The 26,795-nt window shown below is 39.3% G+C and overlaps 1 protein-coding gene across 1 annotated transcript; it reads left to right on the top strand.

The window, feature by feature from the left end:
• The first annotated feature begins 524 nt into the window (after positions 1-524).
• On the top strand, positions 525-25,466 carry CLEC11A (C-type lectin domain containing 11A). The gene is made up of 4 exons (XM_026669514.2): positions 525-825; positions 7,523-7,736; positions 23,130-23,321; positions 24,506-25,466. Exons 1-4 carry the CDS (start codon positions 712-714, stop codon positions 24,904-24,906), a joined length of 921 nt encoding a protein of 306 aa, XP_026525299.1. The 5' UTR covers positions 525-711; the 3' UTR covers positions 24,907-25,466.
• Positions 25,467-26,795: the final 1,329 nt, after the last annotated feature.

Here is a 26,795-nt window from a genome sequence, read left to right on the forward strand (position 1 = left end):
TACCAACCCAGTTGCAAAGAAACAACTAATAATACATATACAAAATCTCTTACATTTGTAATATATTTTGAGTGAATCACACACAGCATGACCATTCCTTATTAGAAGGTCAAACCTGCACATTTTGTATTTGTATTGTCCTTTGCAGCAGGAACCTACAAATTCCTTTTGGGCTGGCTTGCCATGATACCTTTTTCCTATGCTTCCACTTGCACTGTTCCTTTACAAATTACTAGGTAAAATTGACTGTCTTTCTTTAATTAGATGCAGCATCTTCCAACTGAAATGCATTGTTTACATTTATATATAACATTATTTCGTATGTAAATATGTCACAGAGATTAGCTCTCCTTGAATCCTCGATGTCATCATCATCATTGCCATAACAGCCATCATATAGTTACATTCCACGAAACGGAAAAATTTAAATTTAAGCTGGCCAGGTGACAACCCACAGGCAGTTCTGAGCTGAGGTTCAGTGTGGGTGAGGTTTTGGCTTCATATTCTCACATCTGGATCAGATTAGACATTCCAGTTCAGGATGGCTGAAGCTTTGTTCCTCCCTCATTTCTGCCCCAACGCCTGAGTGGGCAGACAGCAGTGAATTCCAGGATAAAAAAGAAGACTCATTCTTTCCTCATATCTGCAAATTCAAGAGAATTGGTGTCCTCTTCCACCGTTTGGACAGATCTGTGCAGAGAAGGAAACACCATGGAACTTTGGACTCTGATGCAGCTGCTGCTCCTGGGGACACAGCTGGGTGCAGGTCAGGGACAAGGAGATGAACTCAGCTCCGAAGAAGAACGAAAAGCTCTGATGCTCAAGGTGAGAAAAACATTGTGTTTGCCCTGGGATCTCTGACATCAGCGGGGCTGTTTACCTAATAATTAGGCAGCTTCTTGGGCCAATCAAAGATGCTTCCTTGCTTGCTAGAAAGAGTGAATCTTGAGTTGCTTTGTAAGTAGCTTAAATACGTGTTACACCCAAAAAAGAGAAAAGAATGATTTAGAAGTCATTGAACCATCCCAGGAGATTCTGCACTGAAATTAAGAAGAACCAAGTAGTCCTAAAATAAACTTGGCCGACTCTGGCATAAAGATCTTTCTCATCTTTGCTTGGCAATAGTCTTACAAAATTCATGCAGCCATTTTATGTAACAGACTTTCCCTCCTAGCAAGTTACACTTTACTATAATATCTGGCAACAGGAACAGGCATCCTGTCTCTCCAGCTCCTCCAGTTATGTTTTTTCCCAACTTTTATCAGGAAAAAAAATTGGAATTTGCAGGTCTTTTGTTTCCTTTCCTACATGTGTGAAATGGTGGCTAATGAATCTCCTCTTTCAGACTTAAATTCTGGCCAAGCAATTTGACAAGTACCTCTTTAAACCTGAATCAGTCCTTGTGACGTGCTATTCTTTGGCAAGGAAAAACTAAGAAAAGCCTATTAACAATATTCGAAATCACATTGATATAGCAGGGAGCCAAGGAAACAAGAGAAGAGCCTGAAGCAGATTCTTCTAAACTGGGGTCCTCACACAATTTCTAGCCTTTCTTTGAGTCATAATCTCTGTACATTTTGAGGCCAGCAGGTTGAGAATATTGGCAGACAAGGAGTGTAGGTGCTTGGGTTGCGAACAGAGGAATCTAGCCAACCTTCCCTTCCTCCTTCCCTCCCTCCCTCTCATACAAAGAATTTTATTTTGGAAGAAAATTAAAACTAGAGCCCATGAAAAGAGAGGGCACATGCTTTTCAATGTCATATATTTCTAAAGCAGTGCTTATACAAATGCATATCAATGTAAGTTTTTTGTAGCTGCATATCCACATATTACAGCTCTCCTATAATTAAGTACCTTATCTCAAGCCAGAGGTGCCATCATTTTTGGCAAATGTGAACAAGATCATGAGTAGATATTGGCCTTAAATTTTGGTCACTCTAAACCAGAAATGATAGTACTCAGATTTAGGCAGCTCACTTAACCATAGGTAAATCACAGAAAAATGTCATGTTTTGTCAGAAACAATGCAAAGGATTAAAACGGTGGCTCATGCCTGGAAAAATGTAGCATTATTGCTGCCTTTATCAAAACTAGGTATGCAGGCCAGGTACATTAGCCAAGTTATCAAAGCTCTTTGAAATCTGATTGGGTGTAGAAGGCTCCATGTGAAATATTTTTAGGGTCCCATCATCCAAAACCTGAAGTAAAACTATGATTTTGATTCCTCCTCCACATGTGATAACAGAATATTAGTTTATCCTTTTTGAGAATTCTTAATCTGTATTTGATGCGTGCTAACAATGTGCCCAACTGCAAAGCTGCAGCCCAAAGATTTTTATATTGAAATCTGAATAAACAAAAGCTAACATTTCTAACATTTATGTAAACACTGGATACAATTCTATTCTTTTTGCCATCTGTAATATAGATAGATTCACAAGCACAAACCTCATTTATCTCTTCCCTAGATGACCATATTTAAACTATGTTGTAACTTCATTGTTATTTCCACACTGCATATAGGCACACACAAATAAAAATATTGCCACAAGTACCACTGACTATATTTTTGGTGAGGGTGGATGTATAGTATCTACGGCAACAAGAAAGAGGAAGTAGAAACTTGGGAGAGCATCAGTGGACTGGGATTGAAGAGACTATGCCAAGTTTCTAATGATAGTAGCCTAGGTTCTCCTCTCAAATAGTTTAGTAATATGGTCAGGCTTTTTTCCACCTTGTTATCATCATAACACTGTAAGAAGGATTTTCTTCATTCTTAACAGACCAAAAGCATTTGCTTGTTTTCTATTAGGTATGTGTATACTTGTGGAAATATGATAGCAATATGTGTGTCAAGTAATATATTCATTTACATTGCATCAGGAAATCACGCCATACTTTTCTTTACAATTCTTTTAATTCTATCTTAGTTCTTCTTTGTTAGTATTTTCCTATTACAATTCTCTCTATCGCAGTGCTTTGTGTGTGCGTGTGTGTTAATCTGAGGTATGTGTGGGTATGTGGGTGCACCTTCAGTCCACATTGATTCCTGCTGACTCCCTGGATAAATTGTCTCCTTTCTAGAGATTAGAGAAAGTGACTGGCTCAAGGTTTTCCAGCTGGCTTCATGCTGAAAATGGGCCTAGAACTCACAGTCTATCTGTTTCTAATTTGGTGCTTTTAATCATTATATCAAATTAGATCTCAATAAAATTACCGTACCTTACATACCTTTGCAGAAATTTGGGGTAGAATCTTAGAACTTGAGTTCAGATTACTCAGTTCAACAACTTTTAAAGATGTTGGCCTAGAAACCAAGAGACTATTTATCAACTATCAAGGAGATCTCACTTAAGCATGAAAACCAACTGGGTGACTTTGAGCTGGTTGGTCTCTCTCAGTCCAACTCACATCACAATTATTGTTCTGTGGAAAATAGAAGGTTGAATTATAAGGTATGTTTGCCACCTGGAGTTGGCTATACCTATATATTACTAACATTCTTTTGATTGTTTGTTTGCACCACCAGTTAGCCAGGAGGAAGTCAGAAGTTGCTCCTACTTTAGCATTACGCCATGATAATTTTGGAATCAAGGTTAATTTTAAAATCAAACTAATAGCAATACATAATATAAATTTAACGCCCATTCTGGTTCATAAGATTGCATGACCTTTTGCTCAGAATATGATCAACAAGTCACAGGTTGTCTAATATAGATAAGTGTATGTATGTAGGGAAGTGTGAGTATATAAATGAATCTGGGTGTGGGTGTATAAAATATATATATCTCTTTCTCCCTTCCGCCCTCTCTCTCAATTAGAGGAACCAATTTGCTTGCCTACTAAGCTGTAATGTTTAAAGGAAGGGCATTTTGATCCCTTTTCTTTTTAGAAAGGTGTTTTCACATGAACAAGACCACGTCTTGATTGCTCACTGATAGATGCCACAATGTTCATTCCATTCACTGGCTGAAAATGAGAATAAATTCTGGATCTTTGAGTCCTGTTTAAATAATTTAAAAATTTTTTGCAGTCTTTTGCATTTATTTTTTGATGCTAGGCTTATTGTTTTATTACAGAACAAATACAATTGTTTAAATACCTAGCACTTTTAACTGGGTGAATTTTAAACTTATGATATACTGAATGCATCTATTAAGTTTTTAAATCATAGTACTCCATGTTTCCACAATTGACAACATAAAAAGTAAAAGGACCATAGTCATGAGCATTGTGCATCAGTTTTCTGTTTAGGTCCCTGCTTGGCAAAGCAAAAATTGGAAAATAGTCCAGTGCTTGACACACTGCAAGGTGTGGTTTCTAACCACATTTTAAAATTTGTAAATAATGCAGCTCTATGTTGCTACATAAATCAATAGCAGAAATGCATAGAGAGAAGTTAAATAATGTAATGCAGTGTTTCCTAAAATTAACAATTTTAAGAAACCCTGGACTTTAGTTTCCCAGCCAGATGGGAATTAAGATTCACACATCTTAAAGTTATCAAGTTTGAGAAACACTGGTAGTAGATGGAGGTGATAATACTGATAGTAGATGGGATGGGCTTCAGGTTATATGCAAGACTAGATAAATAATATTTTTCTTTTTAGAAAACAAGTATTTCTGCAAAAGCTACTGTCCCTTTCCAGGCTAGAGGAGGCTGGTAGAAGTTTCTTTTTTCCAGTCAAAATTGGCAGTGGATTCCTGAGAGTAGTAGGAAAAGCTGAAGGAGCAGATTTTTCCTGGTACTAAGTTCTGAAAGTACTAGAATTAAAAGTACAGATTTGGCAGGAAAAAATATAAGCAAAAGCGTCAGGATTTTTTTAAATTTTCAGCATTGTTTGATTCTGCTCTGTAGATTTGCCTTCATTCCCATGGTTATCCCTGTTTCTAAGTTTGTCTGTTTGATTGATTGATTTCTGGTACTTGTATACTGTGTGGTATAATTTGGTTCAGCTATCTAATCCCCAACTGTCTATTTTGTCGCATTTACTAAAATAAAATGCATTTATTAATTGTTCTGCTGGCATTGGTTTATACAGTAGTAGTACCACATACTCCAAAACTACTTGTAAACAACAACCACGAAAGAAGGGGTATCTCTTGTTCTGCCTTACCTAGATTTAAGGTAAAAGGGAAGGAGGGCTACATCCACACTCAAGAACGGATAGTACAAATTTAACAACTTAACCCACATAGAAGTTTAGGAAGCAACTACATCCAGAACTCAGTTGGGAGGATGAAAACCTCACAATGGCAGTTCTGAGTGTCCAGTCAAAGCCAAGCCTTTTTAACAGGACTATATAATGGGCCAGGCTTCAATCAGATAGTTATATTGTCATGTTGACATTTATTGATAACAAAGTCAAGATTGTAGATGCCCCCTATAAAGTATGGGGGGGGGGAGGATGGGTCACGTTAATTTTTGTGTGGACTCCCTATATAAAAAATAAGCGCGCACACACATGTCAAATAATTGATTAAAAATGTGTACCTAATTGATAGCCAAATCTGGTCGTAGGTTCTGCCTTGGTTTATTTTTCCAATACGCAACCAAGTCGGAAGATCATTTAGAAGCAGCTTATTAGGGTACCCTGATAAAGTGGGATCTCCCTATGGAAAGAGAGAGCCCCAAGACCCATCTTACATTCCTTTTTATAGTTAATACGAAAAAGAAAATGAAAAAGTAAAGTTGATTGGACAGGATAAAAGTAACAAGCTCTGAAACACTGGAAAGAATACAAAGAAGAAAAGCAAAAGCTTCAATTTTTTTTGATCTTCAAAATCAGTGATGGCAATTGCCTGAAATGCATGTCAAAAGTGGCATGCCATGAAGTTATGGGCTACATGGCAGCGTTCACCAAAACCTGACAAGAACTATTTTTCCTGTTCAAGTTACCAAAGAAACTGAAAGAAGCAAATACAAGAAATATGCAAACCTGCACCCCTCCCCCAAAGCTTAAAATGGATTCTCACCATCCATATCAGCATGTGATCTATCAATTTCAGAACTGTGATTGGTGGTGACATGAAAGAGAGAGCAACTTGCAAATGTGATAGGAACATGGCAGCTGCACAGTTCAGCCATCTTCTCACTGCTTCAGGAGACAGTTGTATGCACAGCAAAAGCTCATTTTCAAGGCACAAGGGCTGAGGATATCTGCAAATTCAGGCTCCAAAATGAGAGCACTATCGATGATCAAATGACATCATCTTTTGTGTTTGGTGAACAAGAAGTGTTTTGAATTATAAATACACATCTAAAGAATTGTTTCTTTTTTGTGTGGGAGGGGTGTGTGTGTGTGAGGAGGAATATTCTAGCAGCCATGTTAAGCATTTTTCAAATTTTTGACACATCAAGCCTAAAAGATTCGCTGTCACTGGTCCAGATCAAAATTTCTCAACCTTGGAATTTTAAGATATATGGACTTCCACTCTCAAAATTCCCCAAACAGCATGTGTTGGTCCACATACATCTTAAAGTTGTCCAGGTTGAGAAAAATTGCCCTAGATATTGGCCTAACTTGAAAAGATAACTGGTTTTAGGCAGTTGTTTTCTAGGAGGGGAGATGGAAGCTAACCGACAATGCCAACCCCATCTCATACTTTTTTTTTTGATCTTCACTATATTAGCATATGGCCTGACAGCAGTTAATAAGTCTAATTTCTCCTGGGTGTAAGTAAGGCCCATTTTTTCCTAACATCAATGTGTCTTTCATTGTGCAGAAATATGATTTAGTTAGTTATGAAAAAAAAATAACGTACAGCAAAGAGATATTTTTAATTAAAAAAAAAACAACCAAGTTGTAGAAAGCAAATAGTACGATCAGAGCTACGGTAACAGAAGAATGGTAATTGCAAAATAGCAACGAATATTGGATGTGAATTCAAATATGTACCCTGGTGCCAGTCTGTCTTTTTTTAAATAGAACTTTAGAGCTAAAAAACTGAATCAATCAATAGAAGAATGGCTGTATCAATTGCAAATATTATTAATTAGAATTTTGTGTTAAAATATGGAAGTATATGTTTCATGTTAGAGCATGTAAATCCTAGCGGTATGAAGATTCCCTCCCCAAATTGGAGGAGATTTCCCCCTCTTTCTCTTTCCTTTCCTTTCCTTTCCTTTCCTCTCCCCTTCCCCTCTCTCCCCTCCCCTCCCACTAAGTCTGAACAGTGACCCAAAAGAAATAAAAAAATATTGTTAAAAAAAGGAAAAACAAACTCTGGATTTTTTCCTGGAGTTTTTTTCCCTTCTGTTCTGTTCCGCCCACCTCCCATGACTGTATTTGGGAAAGAGAGCAAAAAGGCTGGAGAGGGGGAGGGGGAGAGAAGGGGAGGGAAGGAATGGTGTGTGTGTGTGTGTGTGTGTGTGTGTGTGTGTTTGGAATAAACAGAATACACAAGTTGAGAGACAGCCATCTTTACCTTGTCCTCCTCCCAGCAACCAGCTTTACCTTGTGCCCTTGCTGGATTTCCAAAATTACTTCTGTAACTTTTTTTGTGGATCTTGTTTCTGAAGCATTTGCAAGAAGTCTTGGAGTTGTCCGAAATGACTGACCAGGAGGTTGCCCAGGAGGTGGTATTGACCGAAGTGAAGGAACCAGATGGCAAGGAGAAGCTGGATGGAGAGACCAAGAAGGAAGAAGTTGAAGAACAGGTTGTGCAGCCCACCCAGCCAGGGCTGGCATCTACAGCAGCCCCATCGGAGGAAGAGGATAGTTTCACTTATGTGTGTGAGTAATGCTTAGCAGTGAGGCCACCTCCCTTGTCTAAGACGACATCCTTTCTTTCAAAGGGAATATTTAGTGCATTTTGTCCCAGAGGATGCAACAGGTTTCTCTCCTGCTTTTGAAAGATGATGGCATATGTTAATGGAATATAAATCCTATACACTGTGGCACTGAAATGGAACTTCCATGTTTAAGAGCAGAATGATTTCCGTTATTTTACATGTGAAGCAGAAAGGGCAGTTGCCAGGCAACCAAAACAGTGCCCATTCAGAAATAAGAGAACATTATCAGTACATTTGGGGTACTCTGAGATTTGAAGAATTACAGGAAACTTTGAAGTGGAAAATTCTCCAAAACACAGGTCTCAAGATGGCTTGGTTGAACCATGCTTGGGGCTTATAGAAACTTGATTAACTATCAAAGATAGAAATGGAAAACGAGGAGGGAAATGAAAGATAATGGGAATAATGAGGCCTAGTATATGCTGTACCATTGCATTGCAGTCGCAAGTACCATTCACTGTAGCTTGTCGGCTTTATATACAGGTTGTCCTAAACTTATGACCACAATTAGATCCAAAATTTCTGTTGCTAAGAAGATAATAGTTAAGTAAGTCAAACCCATTTTATGATGTTTTTTACAAAGTTGTTAAATGAATCACTGCAGTTATTAAGTTTGCCACGCAGTTAGTAAGCAAAATCCAGCTTCCCCTCTTGAAGCCAGTTGGAAAGGCCTCAGATGGTGAACACATGAACCCAGGATACTGCCAAGCACCCATATTTTTGTCATGTAATCCTGGGGATGTTGCAAGGGATGTAAATGCCAGGACAGGTCATATGACACTTTGTTCAATGCCATTGTAATTACAAATGGTTGTAAATTGAGGACTACCTGTAATCCAGCAAAGTTTCACCTTCAGAGTCAACATGGAGCATTGATAAAGGCAGAAATCACCACAAATCAGTGTTCTTATTAGTCAGCCAATCAGAGAATGCAACAATCATGATTCAAACAGTGCTGTGCTTCCTGAGTTAGTACAGTTGCTGATGCAATAATTTCTCCTTAGTCCTGCAACACAAAGAAATCAAGGGATTGAGGAATGGGCTATTGTATTTTTTTAAAGAAAAGTACACCTTAATTGTTGGTATAATAAAAAGCTGCCTGAGTATCAAGAAATTATCGCTGGAAACAGTGCTCATTGACGGTTGCATGTTTTGCAACCAAATGCTTTCCTTGGTGGTTATAGCCATGGATATGGATTTGACTATTGTATATGGTAGTTTGAATGGTGGGCTGCAGAATATTTCATTTGATCTCAGAGATGGGAAATAGGATGAGTCAAGAGTTTGATAACCATTGTTTATATACCTGAACATTTTGTGTACAGCTTGTAAAACTGGTTCAAAGATTGGAGACTGGATTTGTTAATACTGTAAAAGTCCCTGTTGATATTTATTGGAGCAAAATGAAAAAGTACGGGTGAGAGATTACAGATGACTCACTAGCAGGGGTGTCTGCAGAGGGCAGGCAAAAAAGTCAAGGCAACAGCTGCAACCATATGATTAAGTCCCACCCCTTCTTTAACTTCACCTTTGACCTTTTTGTCCCTTCCTCTTGTTCCTGCGCCATCACCATCCCTTCTATGGCACCCAAAACCCTTTCAGCATAGGTAAGTCTAAATATCTGCACCTTATTTGTTGCAACTTTTTGGGTCTGGGAAATCCATGGGGCAAATTATTCTTCAAATGTTGTGGTTGTTAAGATACCCATTTTATTTTTAAAAGTTTTGAAATCCTCTCCCAGAAGAGAACCTGGCCACATCTAATTTTGGAGTTTGATCCACATCCTTTAAGTTAACAGAAGTTGTAGACTGGAGAGGCTCAAGATTGGAGGTGGCTGGTGAGATCAGGCCACACTTGCTATAAATCAGAACATGGCTCGCTCCCAAGCCCTGCAGAGCTCCAGCATTGCCAATCATAAGAAGGTTATTCTGAGGTTTGAAATGCACCATAGCTGGATTAGAAGAAAACCAGCATGGCTGCCAGAGAGAGGTGGTGTTGTGGAAACATAGCAAAGTTGCCAGGTTGGTGCAAAGGCAGACTCTGACAGGTCTTCAGAACAATCTCATTCCTGATTGGGGTGGACTTTGACTGTAATGGCTCCTCTCATCCTTGGCAAGACTACAGTATTGCAGGATGGAAGTACAGCAGTTGCCCTCCTGTCTGAAATAACTGGATAGCATCATGTTGGGAAATGCAGTTCTATAATTGCTTAACTTCAATGTGAGCTTTTTCTTTTTATTAAATAGGAGATTGTACAGTATTATTTATTTAAGCATCCTCTGCAGAATCACTGGATTTATTCCAAAGAGAGCTGGCTTTGCATCTCAGCTGAACCATGAACTGATGTGAGAACTGCTACTATGCCTTCCCTTAGCAGCTATTATGAGTAACTAAACACATCTACTTTCTCAAGCTTCTCCTTGCATTTGTCTTATGTTTCCAAATGATGAATTGATATTTTTCAAAACCATCACTTTCTGGTTTCTTCCTTGTCCTCAGGCATATGTGCCAATAACATTTTGTTCAAATCAGGGATTGCATAGATCTTGAATTTTTGGTTTTGCCTTGGAAGCAATAGTAAATCTACAATCATTCCTTCTTTCACTTTACAAAAAACCCTGAGCTTTGGGCCATTTATTGCCCAATGAGCCTGCACCTCTCTAGGTTCAAAATCACAACAGTAGTCAAGAGTTTTGATATCTCTCTAGGAATAAGATTTGCTTGTTTCAAGGAACCAGCAAAAAATGCCTGTGATGATTAATGAGAAAGGCAGGAGTGTGATAGTATTCCATTATCTTTTTTCCTCGCCATTTGAACAGAGTGTGCACTGAAACCCTTTTGTTTCAGACATGCTGCCATGCTGGTGTTTCTTTTTTTAGAAATGCAATTGCAACTTGGTTGGCAGCATGCAGAAGAACAACATAGCATCTTCTGTATTTTTAATGCAATCAAGCAGCACACATCAATATATAGCATGGCAATGGCTGTAATTCCTGAGAGACACTTGAAGGTTGAGTGTACTTCATTCTTGTTAGGACAAACATGCTAGGAATCAGGAGAAACAGAAGGTCATATTGCTGTTTCAGATTCCTCTAAAAACATTTCCAGTAACTGATGTCTATCTGTCCTGCTCTGCTGGGTTGTTGATTTTAAATACAGCGGAGCATAGTACAGCATTGTAGTTTCAGGAAATTATTGCCATATCATTTTGCTTTCTTTTAAACACACTGGCAAATTAGTTTCAGTTATACAAAAGCATTTGTTTCAAAATAAAATGTATGGATAACATACCACAAATCACACCTGCAAAGAAAGTATGAGATTAAGTTGCCATTTCAGAGTTTTTCCTGAACTACAATAAATTGGGTGAAAATCAACAGAGTAATAGAGAAGATTAGAAGCTGGACTGATAACCTACAACTTTATTAAGACAGGGACCGCCCACTTCCATATGGTTATCAAGAAAACTGGATCTATCCATAGCATTAAATATAAGTTGAGGGAGATCTGACTTTATTTTAAGGGCAATTATGCATAGTTGTGTTGCTATATTGCTACACAAAGCAAGTACTTGCAAGTACCACATTGATACACAAAACAAGTACAAAAGGGAAAATATTTCTTTAAAAGAGTATAATATCATGTACCATGAATTCTTTCTGTAATATAGACAGAACAGTTGTCATGAAGCAAGTCTATATAAAGGTTCGTGAAAGACATGTTTACCTGGACAAGAGACGATTAAGGGTCAAAATTAAGAGGCTACATGATAGCAGTCTTCAACTGTCCTAATGATTGTTCTGTAGAAGATGAAACATATGTACTGCTCAAGTACTTGCTCAAGTTTGGCAATTTTAAGCTGTGTGGACTTCAAATACCAGAATTTCCCAGCCAGTGGTGAAATAGCAAGAAATACTGGCTGGTGTATTCTGGGAGTTTGAGCAAAGCTTGAGAAACTGCTCTGGATAGTAGGGCAAAAACAAATGGTAGAAATGGTAAATAAAAAAAGCAAATTTCAATTAAACTCCAGAAAACCTTTCTTAATAATAATGCTGCTTGAAACAATTCATCAGCAGGTAATGAATCTCCATACCTAAGATAAGGAAAGTAGTTGAGCTGAGCTGAGCTGAGATGAATGGAGTTAAATTGAGTAACTGGTTCAGAGCAACCATCTTTTTCTGACACTGCAGACGCAACATCATGGTCTTGAACAAAGGTTGGACTGGATATCCTCAAAGTCCCCTTCTGACTCTAAACATCTGTGAAATAATCCCAGACTGATAGAATAAAAGTGCAAGTTCTTGTGCTTGTAGATGAGCTTGAAGAAGAGATATCTGTGGGTGCTCACTTCAGCAAAAGTAGGGATGAGGCTCTCTTGCTCAGTAGATGAACAACTCATACAGATGCCATCCACTTTCTGATCCATGGCAGTTCTAGATGTCTTTAACGTCTGCTGTCTCAATTCAGCCTGCAACATAAAGTGATGTACTTTATCTAAATTACAGGCATTTTCTACGTTTCTGTTTTGTAGTTCAAATGTTTTATTATGTTTGAATGCTATTCGCACCCCAAGGAATTCTACAAGCCCCAAGATCCTAGACTGGCTGTGGCTAATACACTCAGATCTTCCAGCTGGGCATGATCTCAGACATCATAGGCTAAAAGTGCAAATGGTTTGACAAGGTACGTGTTCAAAAGACAGAACTCTCCTCATTATAATAACATATTGGAAGGCAAAACCCAGAAGGCTGTTTCTGTCAGCATGGATTGTCAATGGAGAACAGGTGCTTAATTTTTTCCCCACCACAAGCTTTCATCTTCTCCCCAAACTCCTTTTCCCATCACTGGTTCCAACTCTTAAAACGTATGTTTACAGTATAGCCTCCACAGGGTTTATAAAAGCCATGAGAAAAAGCTGTAGATAAAAGCAATTGATGCCAAAAAGCAGGGATGATTTTTACCAATCTAACTCCCATTTTCCAGCTGAAACTTTCACCAGAAGAAATAAACATTGAGGCCTGTCCTATCCTTCCTGTCTGAAATGTAATAATTGTTTTCTTGCCCTTTATAAACAAGCTTGATTTTAATATTCAGATCAGTTGCAGTTTTCCTTATGCCAGAAATGAGACATTTGAAGCAGTGGTGGTATTTGCCCGGTTCTGCCCGGTTCTGGAGAGCCGGTAGGAGCGATGAGCAGTGGTGACTGAACCGGTTCTCTCCACTGCTTTGCTGTTGGGCCCATCCATCTGCCCAGACTCCCATACTCACCTTTATCCGCTGAATTTGAAGCACAGCCACTGTGTGTGGCACAGAATAGCGGCGCACGGCAGCTGCTGAAGTGACCAGGATTGTGCAGATCCCAGTTCGAATGCCTCTGCGCCTGCGCAAATGCCTCTGCGCCTGTACAAAGTGTGCATTTGGCACATGTGTGCACGCAAAGTGTGTGCACGCGCGCAAAGCGTGCCCACCAAACCACGCCCACCAAACCGGTGGCCACAATATTTGAATCCCACCACTGATTTGAAGTGGTTTTGCTCTTTTTGTGTTAGTTTAACTGCTGGGTGAGGGCAACAGGTAGAGCAGCACAACAAAATGGACCATTGAGCACAGCAGAGACAGACATTTCTCATGGTTTCTGAGTGGGATTGATTTTTTCTTAAAAAAATGCTAAGTCCCTTTTAAGGTTATATATCAGTTTTGTGAGTTTGCTGCCTCAGAATTGTAAAAAATTGAAATGTGATACAGCTCTATTCCTTCCTCGTATGAGAACATCACCATAACTATCTCCATTTCCTGTGGTTCAGTGATGATCAACATAACCAAAGGATCTCAGAATACCGAATGAGGTGCATGTATTTGGCAATGGCTCCTCCCCTGCAATCGCGAACTACAGTCTCCAATGTACTGCTCGTGAGGGAAGAGACGAATATGGAGCAGAAGCTCAACGCTTTGTAGAACACGACTTCTACGTAGACGACAGTTTGAAATCTGTAGCTACCCCAGCGGAGGCCATAGACCTCTTGAAGAATACACAGCAAATGCTAGGAATGGCCCACCTCAAGCTACACAAGATAGCGTCCAATAGTGAAGAAGTTCTAAAGGCCTTTAGTCCCAAGGACCATGCCAAGGGATTGCAACACCTTGATTTCGCCAGTGACGCCCCCTTCATTCAACACAGTCTCGGCTTGTGTTGGGACTTGAAGAAAGACCTCTTCATCTTCAAAACCCCAGCCCTAAAGACCGGCTTCCCGAGGAGAGGGGTATTATTGACAGTTAACAGCCTGTTCGATCCTCTAGGGTTTGCACTCCTGTTACCATTCAAGGCAGAATCCTACTGTGCACGGTCTCCAAAAATACCAAAGATTGGGATGCACCACTCCCACCAGATCAGAAGCAAGAATGGGAGTCATGGTGCAACTCTCTCTGCTGTCTCCAAGATGTTCACCTACATCACATGTATGTTCCCATCTCGCCCTCCATGGCACACAGAAAGGAACTACATGTTTTTCAGATGCCTCAACAAAGGCAGTAGCCGCCATGGCATACCTCAAAGTCTACAGCGGGGAGAGCAACGTATATGTCGGATTCGTCGTGGGAAAGGCAAAACTAGCACCGCAAAAAGGTCATACTATACCATGGCTGGAACTTTGCGGAGCTGCGCTGGCAGCAGAATTATCAGACATAATAACAAAGATGATAGATCTTCCCTTAGACCACCACCTTCCATACAGACAGCAGAGTGGTACTGAGTTATATCTACAACGAGAGTAGACGTTTATACATCTATGTGAGCAACAGAGTTGAGCGGATCAGGAGATCTTCTAAATCAGCGCAGTGGCGGTATGTTCCAACAGATCAGAACCCTGCAGATCATGCGACAAGGTCTATTCCTGCATCCCAGTTGTCAACTTCTACCTGGCTCACAGGCCCCAAGTTCTTGTGGTGTACAGATGCCTTGGAGCTGGAAAAACCCTATTTGTATCAACTCCTAGATCCAGATAATGATGGAGACATTCAACCCCTAGTCAAGAAGGTAGAACTGGTCGTCCCTCCAGTCGTCTGCCTAGCAACGACCTTCCAACGTGAGAAGATAGGCCCTTTAAAACCTGCTTGCTTTGAACGCTTCTCCTGATGGAAACCTCTCGTACTGGGAATAACTGTGCTCATCCGCACAGTTGTCCATCTCCTTGGTCATCAGAAAGGCTTCAAGTCATACTTCCCAGACCACTACACTCATGCTGAGAGACGAATATTGAGAAGTGTGCAACAAGACGCATATCCATCAGAATACGGATGCCTGAGTGCAGGGAAGCCCATTCCACAATCCAGTCCACTTCTGAGACTGAATCCTTACCTTGACGAACAGGAGGTACTGTAAGTAGGTCGCCTACACAAAGCAGAAATGGTCTCACCCAGCAAGCACCCCATCATCCTTCCAGCTAACCATCATGTAACGAGGCTGTTAGTACAATAACACCATGAACTAATCCATCATCAAGGTCTCCACTTCACAGAAGATGCCCCCAGAGCGAGTGGACTCTGGATCGTAGGCACCAAAAGATGTATTTCAACTGTTCTGCAGTCTTGCTTCCATTGTCGCAAGCAACGAGGCCAGACTTGACACCAGATGATGGCTGACCTACCACCCGAGCGCCTGAGCTCCAAACCACCATTCATCAATGTAGGCCTCAATGTATTCAGCCCTTGGTCTGTGCATGCACAACGGATCAGGGGCGGTCAACCTAACAGCAAACAATGGGCAGTACTCTTCACGTGCCTCAGTATCTGAGCGGTCCATATCGAAGTCATCGAATCTATGGACGCCTCTTGCTTCATCAATGCCCTGAGAAGATTTCAAGCCCACAGAGGCCCAGTCAAGGTATTCAGATCTGACTGTGGAACGAACTTTGTGGGTGCTTGTAAAGAACTACAAATTGAAGACGGCATTTGCCCTGACTCGCCACTCGACGACTACCTTAAAGCCAACAAATGCACATGGATATTTAATCCTCCCCACACATCTCACATGGGAGGAGCGTGGGAACCCATGATTGGAATAGCTCTTTGGATCCTTGATTCGATGCTGGCGAAAGCACCTAAACTGACACATGAGACTCTATCTACCCTTATGGCAGAAGTCACGGCCACCATAAATGATCGACCTTTAGTTCCGGTCTCTTCAGACCCTGAGAATCTGACCATTCTCACTCCAGCTGCCTTGCTAACTCAGAAGACGGGTGATTGGCCCACACCGTTAGGGAACTTTGATTCTAAGGACTTGTACAAACAACAATGGAGACAAGTTCAACAGCTTGCCAACACCTTTTTGGAACCGTTGGAAGCAAGAGTACCTGTCTACCCTACAAGACCACCGTAAATGGAAGACCAAAGAACCAAACCTTGAGGAGAGAGACCTTGTCTTGCTGAAAGACAAGGATGTACATCGCAACATGTGGCCTATGGGACTTGTGTCTCAAACCATGCCCAGCTCTGATGGACTTATCCACAAAGTCAAGGTCCTGATGGTGAGGTCACTAGATTCCTCCTGCGACCATCAGACCTTTACCAGGAAGCTCTACACCAGGCCGGTCACTGAGCTTGTGCTACTGCGGAGAAGGGCTGAACTTGAAGATTGAACCTCAAGCTTTGCATGCTTTGCTTTGTTTGATGCTTTATTAATGTTTACTGTTTCTCTTAGTTATATAGCTAACTGTTTATCTTAGTTATATAGTTATTTGCTATTCAGTTAGTATTACTGTCTACTGCTTATCTTCTTCCTTTCTCTCTGTGCTCATAGCTGTTCACCAGGGACAAAGGGGAAGAAAGGTTTTTTTTTTAAAAAAAAATCATTTGTGATTAAAGTTGTCATCAGCACCTGCTTTCTTCATGTCTATCCGTGTGTGTGTGGAAAGCAACACAGAGTTGAATTCCAAAATAAAGAGGGCTAAGGCGGTTACGTTCTTCTTTTCCAACATTTCAGTTCATGCTATGCCTTTGCTTTGTACAATGCACACAAACACACAAAACATCAGCTATCAAATCTGAGCTACCAAAACCCCCACTAAATGGAAACAAGGAAGTTTGCTTTCTGTATCTCATTTCTGCCAACTTGAGATTGTTCAATTTTTAATGGTCAGGTCTGGTAACCCTAACAACATGCCCCACATATGCACTGTCAGAAGGAAAAATAACATTCAGAGTTCTGTTGGGTTTAAATCAGCCTCTAATTTTTTAAAAGAAGGAGCATGCAGAATATATGAAAAGGGTGTGGATATAGCTACTTAAAGGGTTTTTTTCTTCTTCATTTCTTTTCTTTTTTAAAAGAAAGGGAAGATTATTACTCATGGTAGATTCATTTTTTTAAAAAACTGGCTTCTATAAATTTCTTATCCAGGGTACATTTTTCAGCATAACATGTACATAAGGGGAAAACACAATATGCTTAGCTGTATATGAAGCAAATTTTAACTCTGAATGCTGTACTTAATAGCTGAAATGAAAATTATTGTAAGAATATAATGATCAAAGAAAAGGCATTGTCTCCTGTTTTATTTCTGCCCAAACTCCCTTCCAGGGTTTGAGACTGCCTTCTTATAAAACAATGTATTCAGCCTTCACTCACGGTGGATAGAAACCCCATGAACACACCTTTGTGTTCAACTGTCAATTGTATTTTTAAAAATACAAATAATTGATTGTGAACCCAGCACATAATTAGGACATTGCAGTCTTGCAAGCATTTCACCAATATTAGCTCAATATTTCTAACCACATCTCTACATGACAGGTTAGTATTATTGCTGTATTTCATTTAAATAATTTCATTTAAATCTCAAGATAATGTGTATGATTCCTATTGTCCTGGTTCCCATTATCTGGTCCATATTATTCTTACAGAAATCCACTGAAGTTAGGTAGCAAGAGAGTGAATATCCCAAATTGTTGTATTGGCTTTCATGGATAAGGGGGGATTTGGATCTTGATCTGTCCTACACCAACCTCATATTTTTGGGTGTGTGTGTGTGAAGAGAGAAAGATTGAGGGCAGAACCCTGAGATGTATTCTAGTAAAACTGTAACTATCACTTAACATTAACAAAACTTATGAATAACTTCACATTTCACAATCAGCAGAGTTTATTTGGTTTACTGAAGAAACCACAATTGCCTGACATGAACTTACTAAGGATAAATCAAGCAGACCAAATTATGACTTGGTATAAGGATGAGACCCTGGATGTGGCCATTTCCTTCCAGAAATATTCTGCAAACCATTATTTTCATTTAAAACAAAATGGATAAGTGGACTAAGATTTTAATTTTATTAATGAAATTTGGGTTTTATCTTGCTCTTATTTAGTTTATCAATTTAAGAGTGTCTAGTAATTATGAGTGGATCCTGGATCTTTATCCCCAAATGTACATCTTCAGGACTCAGTGTGTTGTGAGGCTTAAACCAAGCATAAATGTGTGTGTGTGTGTATGTGTGTGTGTGTGTGTGTGTGTGTGTGTGTGTGTAGTATATTTCTATATAAATATATGTGAATAAGTGCAGGGATAGTTCATCTGATTAATCACTTTCTTTGCTATTATACTGCTCAAACCTTTCATGGTGAAAGATGAGACTTAATTGCAATAATCCAACCCTAATCTAAATTCCAATAATATTCCAACCCTAATCTAAATATACAGGGTGTAACAGAAGTCAAGACATAAGCCAATCAAAATATGTTTTATTATTTAAAAAAATAGGGAAAAGATTACCATACTTTGAAATATTCAAAGACTGTGCATCAAATATTTAAGTTTTTTTTAAAAATGCAACCAATTTGAACATTTAATGTATAGTAGTTTACAGAATAAACACTCAAACAAGCTAACAGTAAACAACAATCTAATCAAGGAACTGCCAAGACCACTTCCACAAATACTGACAGAACAAGCCACTAGTATATAAAATGAAAGTAAACTCACTCCATGCTAACACTGATGGTGTTACCTAGTTTGGTAATGAAATGCCTTCAAGAAAACAAAGAAGCTCAGAGAGTACTAAGGACCCCACAGTTTATAGAATAAATTGTCTATGGGGTATGATTTGGGGTATGTAAGTTGCTGACTTAAAACCACAACTGGGACCAGAATTTTCATTGCTAAGCAAGGCAGTTGTTAAAGTGAGTCATGCCTAATTTTACAAACTTTATTTTTGCCATGGTTGATAAGTAAATTCCTTCAGTTATTAAGCGAATCATATGGTCATTAAGTGAATCTGGCTCATCCCAATGACTTTGCTTGTTGGAAATAGGTTGGGAAGATCACGAAGGGCAAGATCAAATGATCCTCGGAAGCAGTAATCATTGCAAATACAAGCCAGTTGCCAAGTGCTTAAATTTTGATCCCATCACCATGGGGATGCTGTGATGGTCATAAATGTGAGGACCAGTGGTCATTTTTCTTCTTCCGCCATTGTAACTTTGAATGGTCCTTAAACAAATGGTCTAAGTTGGAGACTCTCAGTCTTCCCTACTCCCTCAACTGTCTCATTTTTTAAAAAAAACAATGGCTCCTTTATTATGTTTGTGCACTACTGGGAAATACACAGACATTATTCCTTATAGCAACCTAATCATGCAGTTAAGGAAAGAAAAAAACATGGAATTGGGTTGCCCTGCATTTTGCACTAGTGCTCAAGTTACGGGGAGAAAAAGGAACTTCTTAATGAAATTGGCAAGCAAGCCCACTTTGTGATTCCAGATATATTTTACCCCTCTTATTCTTGTTTAAAATGTGTAGTTCAAAAAGTGAGGAGGTAGTGACTTTCTCCTGTAATCTGAGGGCTGCCCATAGCTAGGGAGCTCATCTGCATGCTGTAGGTTCCTGCAAAAGCAACTGGTAAATTAAGCTACTTAGGGTGCCAGTGCTGCATCTGTCCTAATCCTGATTTGATTTCAAGCCAATTACAATAGTTAGTGAAGCATTTTAACGAAATTGTCTGAGAATGGAACCTTTCACATTTTAGATTTATGTATGTTGAGGAGATGGAAAGATTCAAGGATAACACCCTGTAGCTCTTTATTCCTTCCTTAAGTTAAAGGTTAATCATTTTCTGACACTAAAGGCATCCTGCATCTAATATGCACATTTATAAAAACATGAAACGCTGTGGGGAGGGAGTCAATTATTGACCCTGGAGAGAGAATGCAATCCTTTCCTCAGAGAACAAAGGGAAGGATCTGATTTGGATGAACATTTTTTTTACTGACTTTCCCCTCCTCTTACTCCTGCTCTTGGTATTCAACTACCCCTCTTTTTTTATATTCCTGTTAACTATCCAATATATTCAAGATAAAATCCCCATGGCATCTAGAACTCTCACATATCTTGGATGTCCTATAACTGCCTTCTCTTTCTCGCCTATTGCACAACGAGGTATATATAGATACAAGTATCAGATAGGATCCTTTGTTAGCCAATGGACCTTCCTGGCCTGCCTGCTCAACTGGAATTGGGCTATCTGTAATGACAATTTGACCACAGCACAATCTATAGCTCAGTTAAGGCATATTTCACTGGTTATGTGGGAAATGGACCTCACTTTCTTAACAGTAGACCAATTTCTGTTAAAATTTCTGTCAAATTAGTACAGACAATTTTCACATATAATTTATGTAGGATTATGAATCAGGATATGCCATAATTTTTGAGCTAAGACTCACACTTTTGTCATTAAATTGCACAAATGTAGGACAGGAACTTCTGGGTAGGTTCCCATCCACATTGGGTCACAAATATATCATGGGGTAAGTGAAGTGGCAATTTTTTTTATACATAAGGAGTTGGTCCGGCTACATGGCAGCACTTAGCTGGCTCTCTAAAAAGTTAAACAGGGATACAATTATAATTTGGATGAGGGATCATCAGAAATAAATTAGTCAAAAAGATACCGGTGGGCCTTGCTTAATTATCAATTATGACCAAAGTTACAATGACCACAAATGGGTACTTTATAATCTGTAAAGCACCCCAGTCATCATAAATGGTTGTGCTGCCCTCTCTGTGGCCACATGACATCTGGCAGGTCAGCTTTATGACTGGTTGCAGTATTCCATGGTCACATTACTCCAATTTGCAACAGGTTTTGCCAGTTTCTGGTTTTCAAATGAATTGAGTCACTCAATGACAATGGCATTCATTTAATGACCATGAAGTTCACTTAACAACTGTAGTATTCACTAATAACACTACAGAGTTTTAAAAGTTATAAAGAACCAGAGAATCACTTCTGATCACATGAATACTTCATCTTATGACTTCAATGACTTACCACTATAGTTCTAGGCTCAAATACAGTTGTAAGTCAAGGCCTACCTGAATCCTGGAAGAAGGCAATACCTGCTCTGGCATCATTGCCAAAAGAACTAGATGGATGTGTCTGGGATACCTGTAACTTGATAATCTTGTCATGTAATGATTTTACAATGGAGGCCTAAATTGTTATATGAAGGAAGGCTAAAATGTTAATTCACATGCCTGAAATTATTCAAGAGTTGCTAATGTAGTCCCTGTAACTAGCTGTCCTTATGCCACTTTCTCTTATTATGTCCTCCCCCTGTTTATGCTGTATTAGACAACCCGTGACCCCTTGACCCATAGTTTCAGAGATATGTTTTTATCAGATTCCTCAATGCCTTCAACAATGGACTAGAAAAATTCTTTAAAAACCAGAGAGACATTTGAAGATGTATCTGCCTTGAAAGTAACAGATGTTGAATTGTGTAGCATAGTCAAGCATCAAATGTTTTATCATATTTTCTACTATGTCTTTATGATAATTTTATGTCATAAAATGTTTCATAAAATTTGCCAAATTTCAATTTTATAGGAGTCTTGCATCTTAAACTTTAGATGCATTCTGAAAATTAGTCCATTTGCACTACTTTGGTTCAAAATATTTTGACCTATGATGCACCTTTTCACCCAGTTAAAGGTTACTGGAACCTGAGGTTTAGTATTATATGTTGCACTGCAATTGGGTTTCATCGTTTTCTGATTATGTATATGATTTTTGTAGAAATTTCAATCATGCTGTCCAAAGCTTCCTTAAAGATCATTTAGCTTTATTAGTGCTGGTGATTGTAGACACTTTATAGACACTCTTTTTTCTTTAAAAAAATATCATGAGTATATGTTTTATTGATACATTTTCCTTTTAAAGAACATAAAAAATTCCATGTCCATCTGAACAGCATATAGTCTGGGCACAATTAATTTTAAGTAAAGATACAACAATAACCAAAGCCATCGTAATAATCTTAATAAACATATCACAACATAATACTATTAGTTTATCCATCTTGCAAAATTTCCAATACCAATTTTTATAATCTTTTTAGATTCTGTTTCGTTTCTAACCTCTGTTTTTGTTAGTTAATCATTGGTAAAATAAATCCCATGTTAAAAAATATTGTTTCTTCCTTTTATCTTGTCCATCTATCCATTTCAGCACATTCTAATATTTTTTCAATTACACTTTCATGTCGGGACCTCATCATTTTTCCATTGTTGTGCAAACACATTCTTGCTGCCGTTACTACATGCAAAATTAGGTATGTATTCCCTTTATTACACTGTTCTGGTAGTATACCCAGCAAAAAAAAAAATCTGATTTCAAAATCTATATGTTATTTTATCATTTTTTTCTAACCAAGTATGTATTTTAGTCCAATATTTTTGGACTAAGTATTGGCCTTTGGACATGTCCACTGCATATGATAATATGAATCTGGCATCTTGCTACACTTCCAACATTTAGTTGATAAGATTTTCAAACATCTTTGCCAACCTCTCTGGTAGTAAATTCCACCTGTAAAACATTTTGTATAAATTTTCCTTATAGGCCATTGACATTGTTACCTTACAATTTTTATCCCACAATTTCTGCCATTTATCTAATTCTATTGAATAACCATTCTTTTTCCAATGTTATCTGGGAAAATAGATTACCAACAGTACAACAAAATTATTTGGTTGGTTTCAGAGAGTGATTTTCCCTCCCCTTAATAAATATCTATTTGGCTGTTAAAGAACTGGAAAAGTGGACATGGCCTGGGACTTAATCCAGTGCATAAACATTTCTCATCTGATCCTAAAATTCATTAATCTTTCTTCCTATTGCCCATTTTTCTTTAGTGTCCCTCTCCCTTATTTCTGTATTCTGATTCACTCCTGATGTATTCTCTTCCCTAGGTAAGATGACTCTAATACCTCCTGGTTTTCAAATCCTTAAAAGTGATAATTGCTTTCTTCCCTTTTCCCTCCTTTCCTCGATGCACAAACAGTATCACGACTGAACAGTCTCGAGGCAGCGGTCCACCGTCTCAACGTGCAATTCTATCACATGGATGTGCGAGTGTCACAGTTCTCCCAAGATCTGGCTGAATTGAAGGGGGGCCTGGCTCAGACTAGTGAGTCACTGGCCTCTCTTAATGAAGTTGCCACACACAATCAGAAAGAACTTGGACGCATTGATGGTGAGGATGGAAAGGGGGAGTAGAATCAGTCTTGCTCCCCCATCATTCTATAGCAATGTTTTTGAATTTAAGCAATTTTAAGAAGTGTGAATTTCAATTCCCATAATTCTAGCCAGCATCTTGGCTGGGGAATTCTGGGAGTTGAGGTTCACTCATTGTGAAGTTGCTGAGAAACACTGTTCTATAGGATCTGAATTACAACCCAACACTTAAAAGCCCAGGATGGAGGAAAATTGCACTAGCGGTTTCCATGAAATTAATCCCAGCAACAACAAAGATGGTCAAGCTGAGCGAAAATCTCCAGAAGCATAAATGTCTTTGATCTCCAACCTTCAATGAATAGAGGAGACTGTCCAGAATCTTTGGAAATTGGAGATCACCCTGAGAGCTGTTTTCAGTTGCCAAATCCCTCCAAAAGGGAAAGCTCATCATTTTATTTTTCATAAAGCAGACATCCTACTTGAAAGAGTCACATCGTAACATACTGCTCAGGGCTTAATGATCTCTGCTATCTGCTGAGACAAAAAGATCAAAGGAAAGGTTATTCCAAAGATTGGCTGAAATAAGCCATGAGTTGAGTTGAGAGAACTAAGAGAAAGAATCCTGTTTTCAAGGTCATTCCCCTGCTGTTATGTCACTGTACTGTGATGCAATTGTGAAATATTGGACTAAAATTGATTGTGGAAAAACAGGTTCAGCCACAGAAAGTCACTTGGGGTCTGTCATCCTCTTTGCCCAACCTATTTCACAGGCTTCTGTGTGAATAAAAAGAAAGCCTTATGAAGAAATAAATCTATCAAATAAATTAATCATTGCTTATACATTTTTCACAAACTTTTATAAAATTCATAGGGCAGGGATCTGGCCCTTTGCATTCTATATACCTCCAGGCATTCTGTAGCTAGTGATGGCATACAAAACCACTAAGAGCCATGGTGGTACAGTGGTTACACTGTAGTATTGCAGGTTAACTCTGCCCACTACCAGTTTGATCCTGATTGGGTCAAAGTTGACTTAGGGCTATGCTTTCATCCTTCTGATGTCAGTAAAATGAGGACCCAGATTATTGGGGGCAATATGCTGATTCCATAAGCCCATTAGAGAGTGCTGCAAAGTACTATGAAAAGTATGTAAGTCTAAGTGCTATTGCTACCAATACTAATCACTATCTTTGCCCAACCCAGGTTGCTTGAGGGGCCGGCGCACACAAACTAAATGCTTCCTGATCTTCAAGCACTTTGAGACCTACGACGTAGCCCAAAAACTTTGTGAAGCCAGAGGAGGGCAATTGGCCATGCCAGCAGATGATACTGAGCTGACTGTCCTGCGCCGCTATCTTTATGATGCTTTTCAGCCCTACAACTGGCCATCCTGGGTGGGCATCCATGACCGGCGTTCTGAAGGGTTGTGGCTTTTTGAGAACGGCCAACGCGTCTCCGTCTTTGATTGGTACCGAGACCATCTGGTGACTCAACCCAATGGTGGTACCCGTGAGAATTGTGTCTCCCTCAGCTCGGATGATGGGAAATGGTGGGACAATGATTGTGAAAGGCGCATGTATTATATCTGTGAATATCGCCTCTAATGTTGTATCCTTTTTCAATGCTCAGTTCCTGGTGGGTTTGGTTGCATTGGTGCCCTTTCACTACTAGCCTAATGGGTGCAGTGATAGCTAAAAGTTCTGGACATTCCATCCCTCTCCAATTTTATTTGCTTCTTCACCTGCCATACCCCCCGTCTAATACTCTTCAAATATAAGGAATGGCGGCTTCCTGGTATTTTTGTCAGGATGAATTTTGCTGCACTAGGCAAGTTTCAGTCCCAAACAGACAAGCATTTCACACAGAAATCAGCTGTACCCTAGAGTGCAGGGAAAATGGGATTATTATCATATTGGATTCTTTTATTAAAGTAGGTAACATGTTCAATGTCTAAAAGGGTTAACCCGTGTTTTGCTTTGGAAGTCTCTTGAAAAAAAACTAAAAAAGACACTTCGAGCCCCTCCTTTTTTGGTGACATTCCTGAATCACTGGCACACACCCTGCAGGCCATGAAAGATACTTTTTTTTTGAATGCTGGGCTCCTGCTGATGGTGGTGATGGGGAATCACTTATTTAGCCCTAAGTAAAAGGAAAAGATAAAGTGCCTCTTGCTTCTTCTTTAGTGCATAGTAAATCTGCAGTAACAATTGAGTTGGAAATCAGTATTTGTTACATGCCAAAGCCAGGAAAAAAGCCTTGAGTTCACATCTGTACTGAAAAATCCTCTTTTTACAATACTGTGTTCATTGATAACATTGAGATAACAGAGTCCATTCCTCATTGGACCTCTTCAGGGACGGTGGAACTCAAACTAAGTTGGGATCATTGTCTTGTGAAGTTTTAGCCCTTTGTCCTTACCCGAGTTAACTGATCCAGGCACTTAGTATTAGCATTGGAAGAAAATGACCTTGTGTCTTTGGAGAGCTTCTTTCCTACAGTCCTGCACTTGTAACTGCAATGGGGATGAAAAAGGTCTCCATACTGTATGATTTGGATGGGTCATTTGACAGTACAGGACTGCATGCAGCTCCTAAGCCCTTTTGGAAAAGCTGCATCCATTTCAGCTTTCTGAAAGTAGGATGAGTAACAGATAACTTGTTTCTAGGTATTTAATACAATACCCCAGGAGTAAAAGCAAAATTGTGTTGGGGTTGAACACTTGATGACTTACTTGGATGCATTAATGTAACTGACGTTGGCCATTCCTATTCCACCCCAATGGTTTGCTGCTGTCTTCTACTGGGATATTTTTTCAAAGTTCCTGTCATTCAACAGCCCTTGACTTTCTAGATGACACCCCCGAGTATTAAGTACAGCTTTCTAAATCAGCCAAGGTTGGTTAGGCACTGTCACCTGCTGAGAACCATATTCTATTAGCTGTATCAAGTCAGGGTCATATGAAGGAAGATGTCCAACAGCTGGTGAGCCTCATATCACCCACCAGATGCTACCAACTGCAACTTCCAGCAGGAGTAGGGCAATAATGGGACACACTAAGAGATGCCATTCAGCAACTTGTAAAAAGCCTTGTTGTATACCACCCCTGCAGCTTTAGGAATAGTATTTGTCCTGGCTTAAGCATCAACTCCCTTGTAGCATTAGCTTCTATAGGAAAGCTTAACTTCCCTTTTGGCACTAATAAAAAAAAATGGCTATTAACTCCTGATTTATAAAGAGATAGCCATGAACAATACACCAGATGTGATCTGCAGACAGGCTATTTTTGGAACCTAAGCTGCTAAGAGGCAGCTCCATAACTTCTATTATTCCTAGCCAATTTGAAGAAATGTTGGATGAGAGCAGCAACTAAAGCCAACAGAACTGGATTATAAAGTCAGAGGGTAATGTCTTATTCACATCAAACAAGGTCAGAGGGGGATGTTTTCTATAGTTTTTAACTGTACTGCATCCTTGGGTGTTGGTGCCCTAAAGA

This window comes from Notechis scutatus, chromosome Z, assembly GCF_049901735.1.
Source record: "Notechis scutatus isolate UNSWTSFEM ecotype Mainland chromosome Z, rNotScu1.2, whole genome shotgun sequence".
NCBI lineage: Eukaryota > Metazoa > Chordata > Lepidosauria > Squamata > Elapidae > Notechis > Notechis scutatus.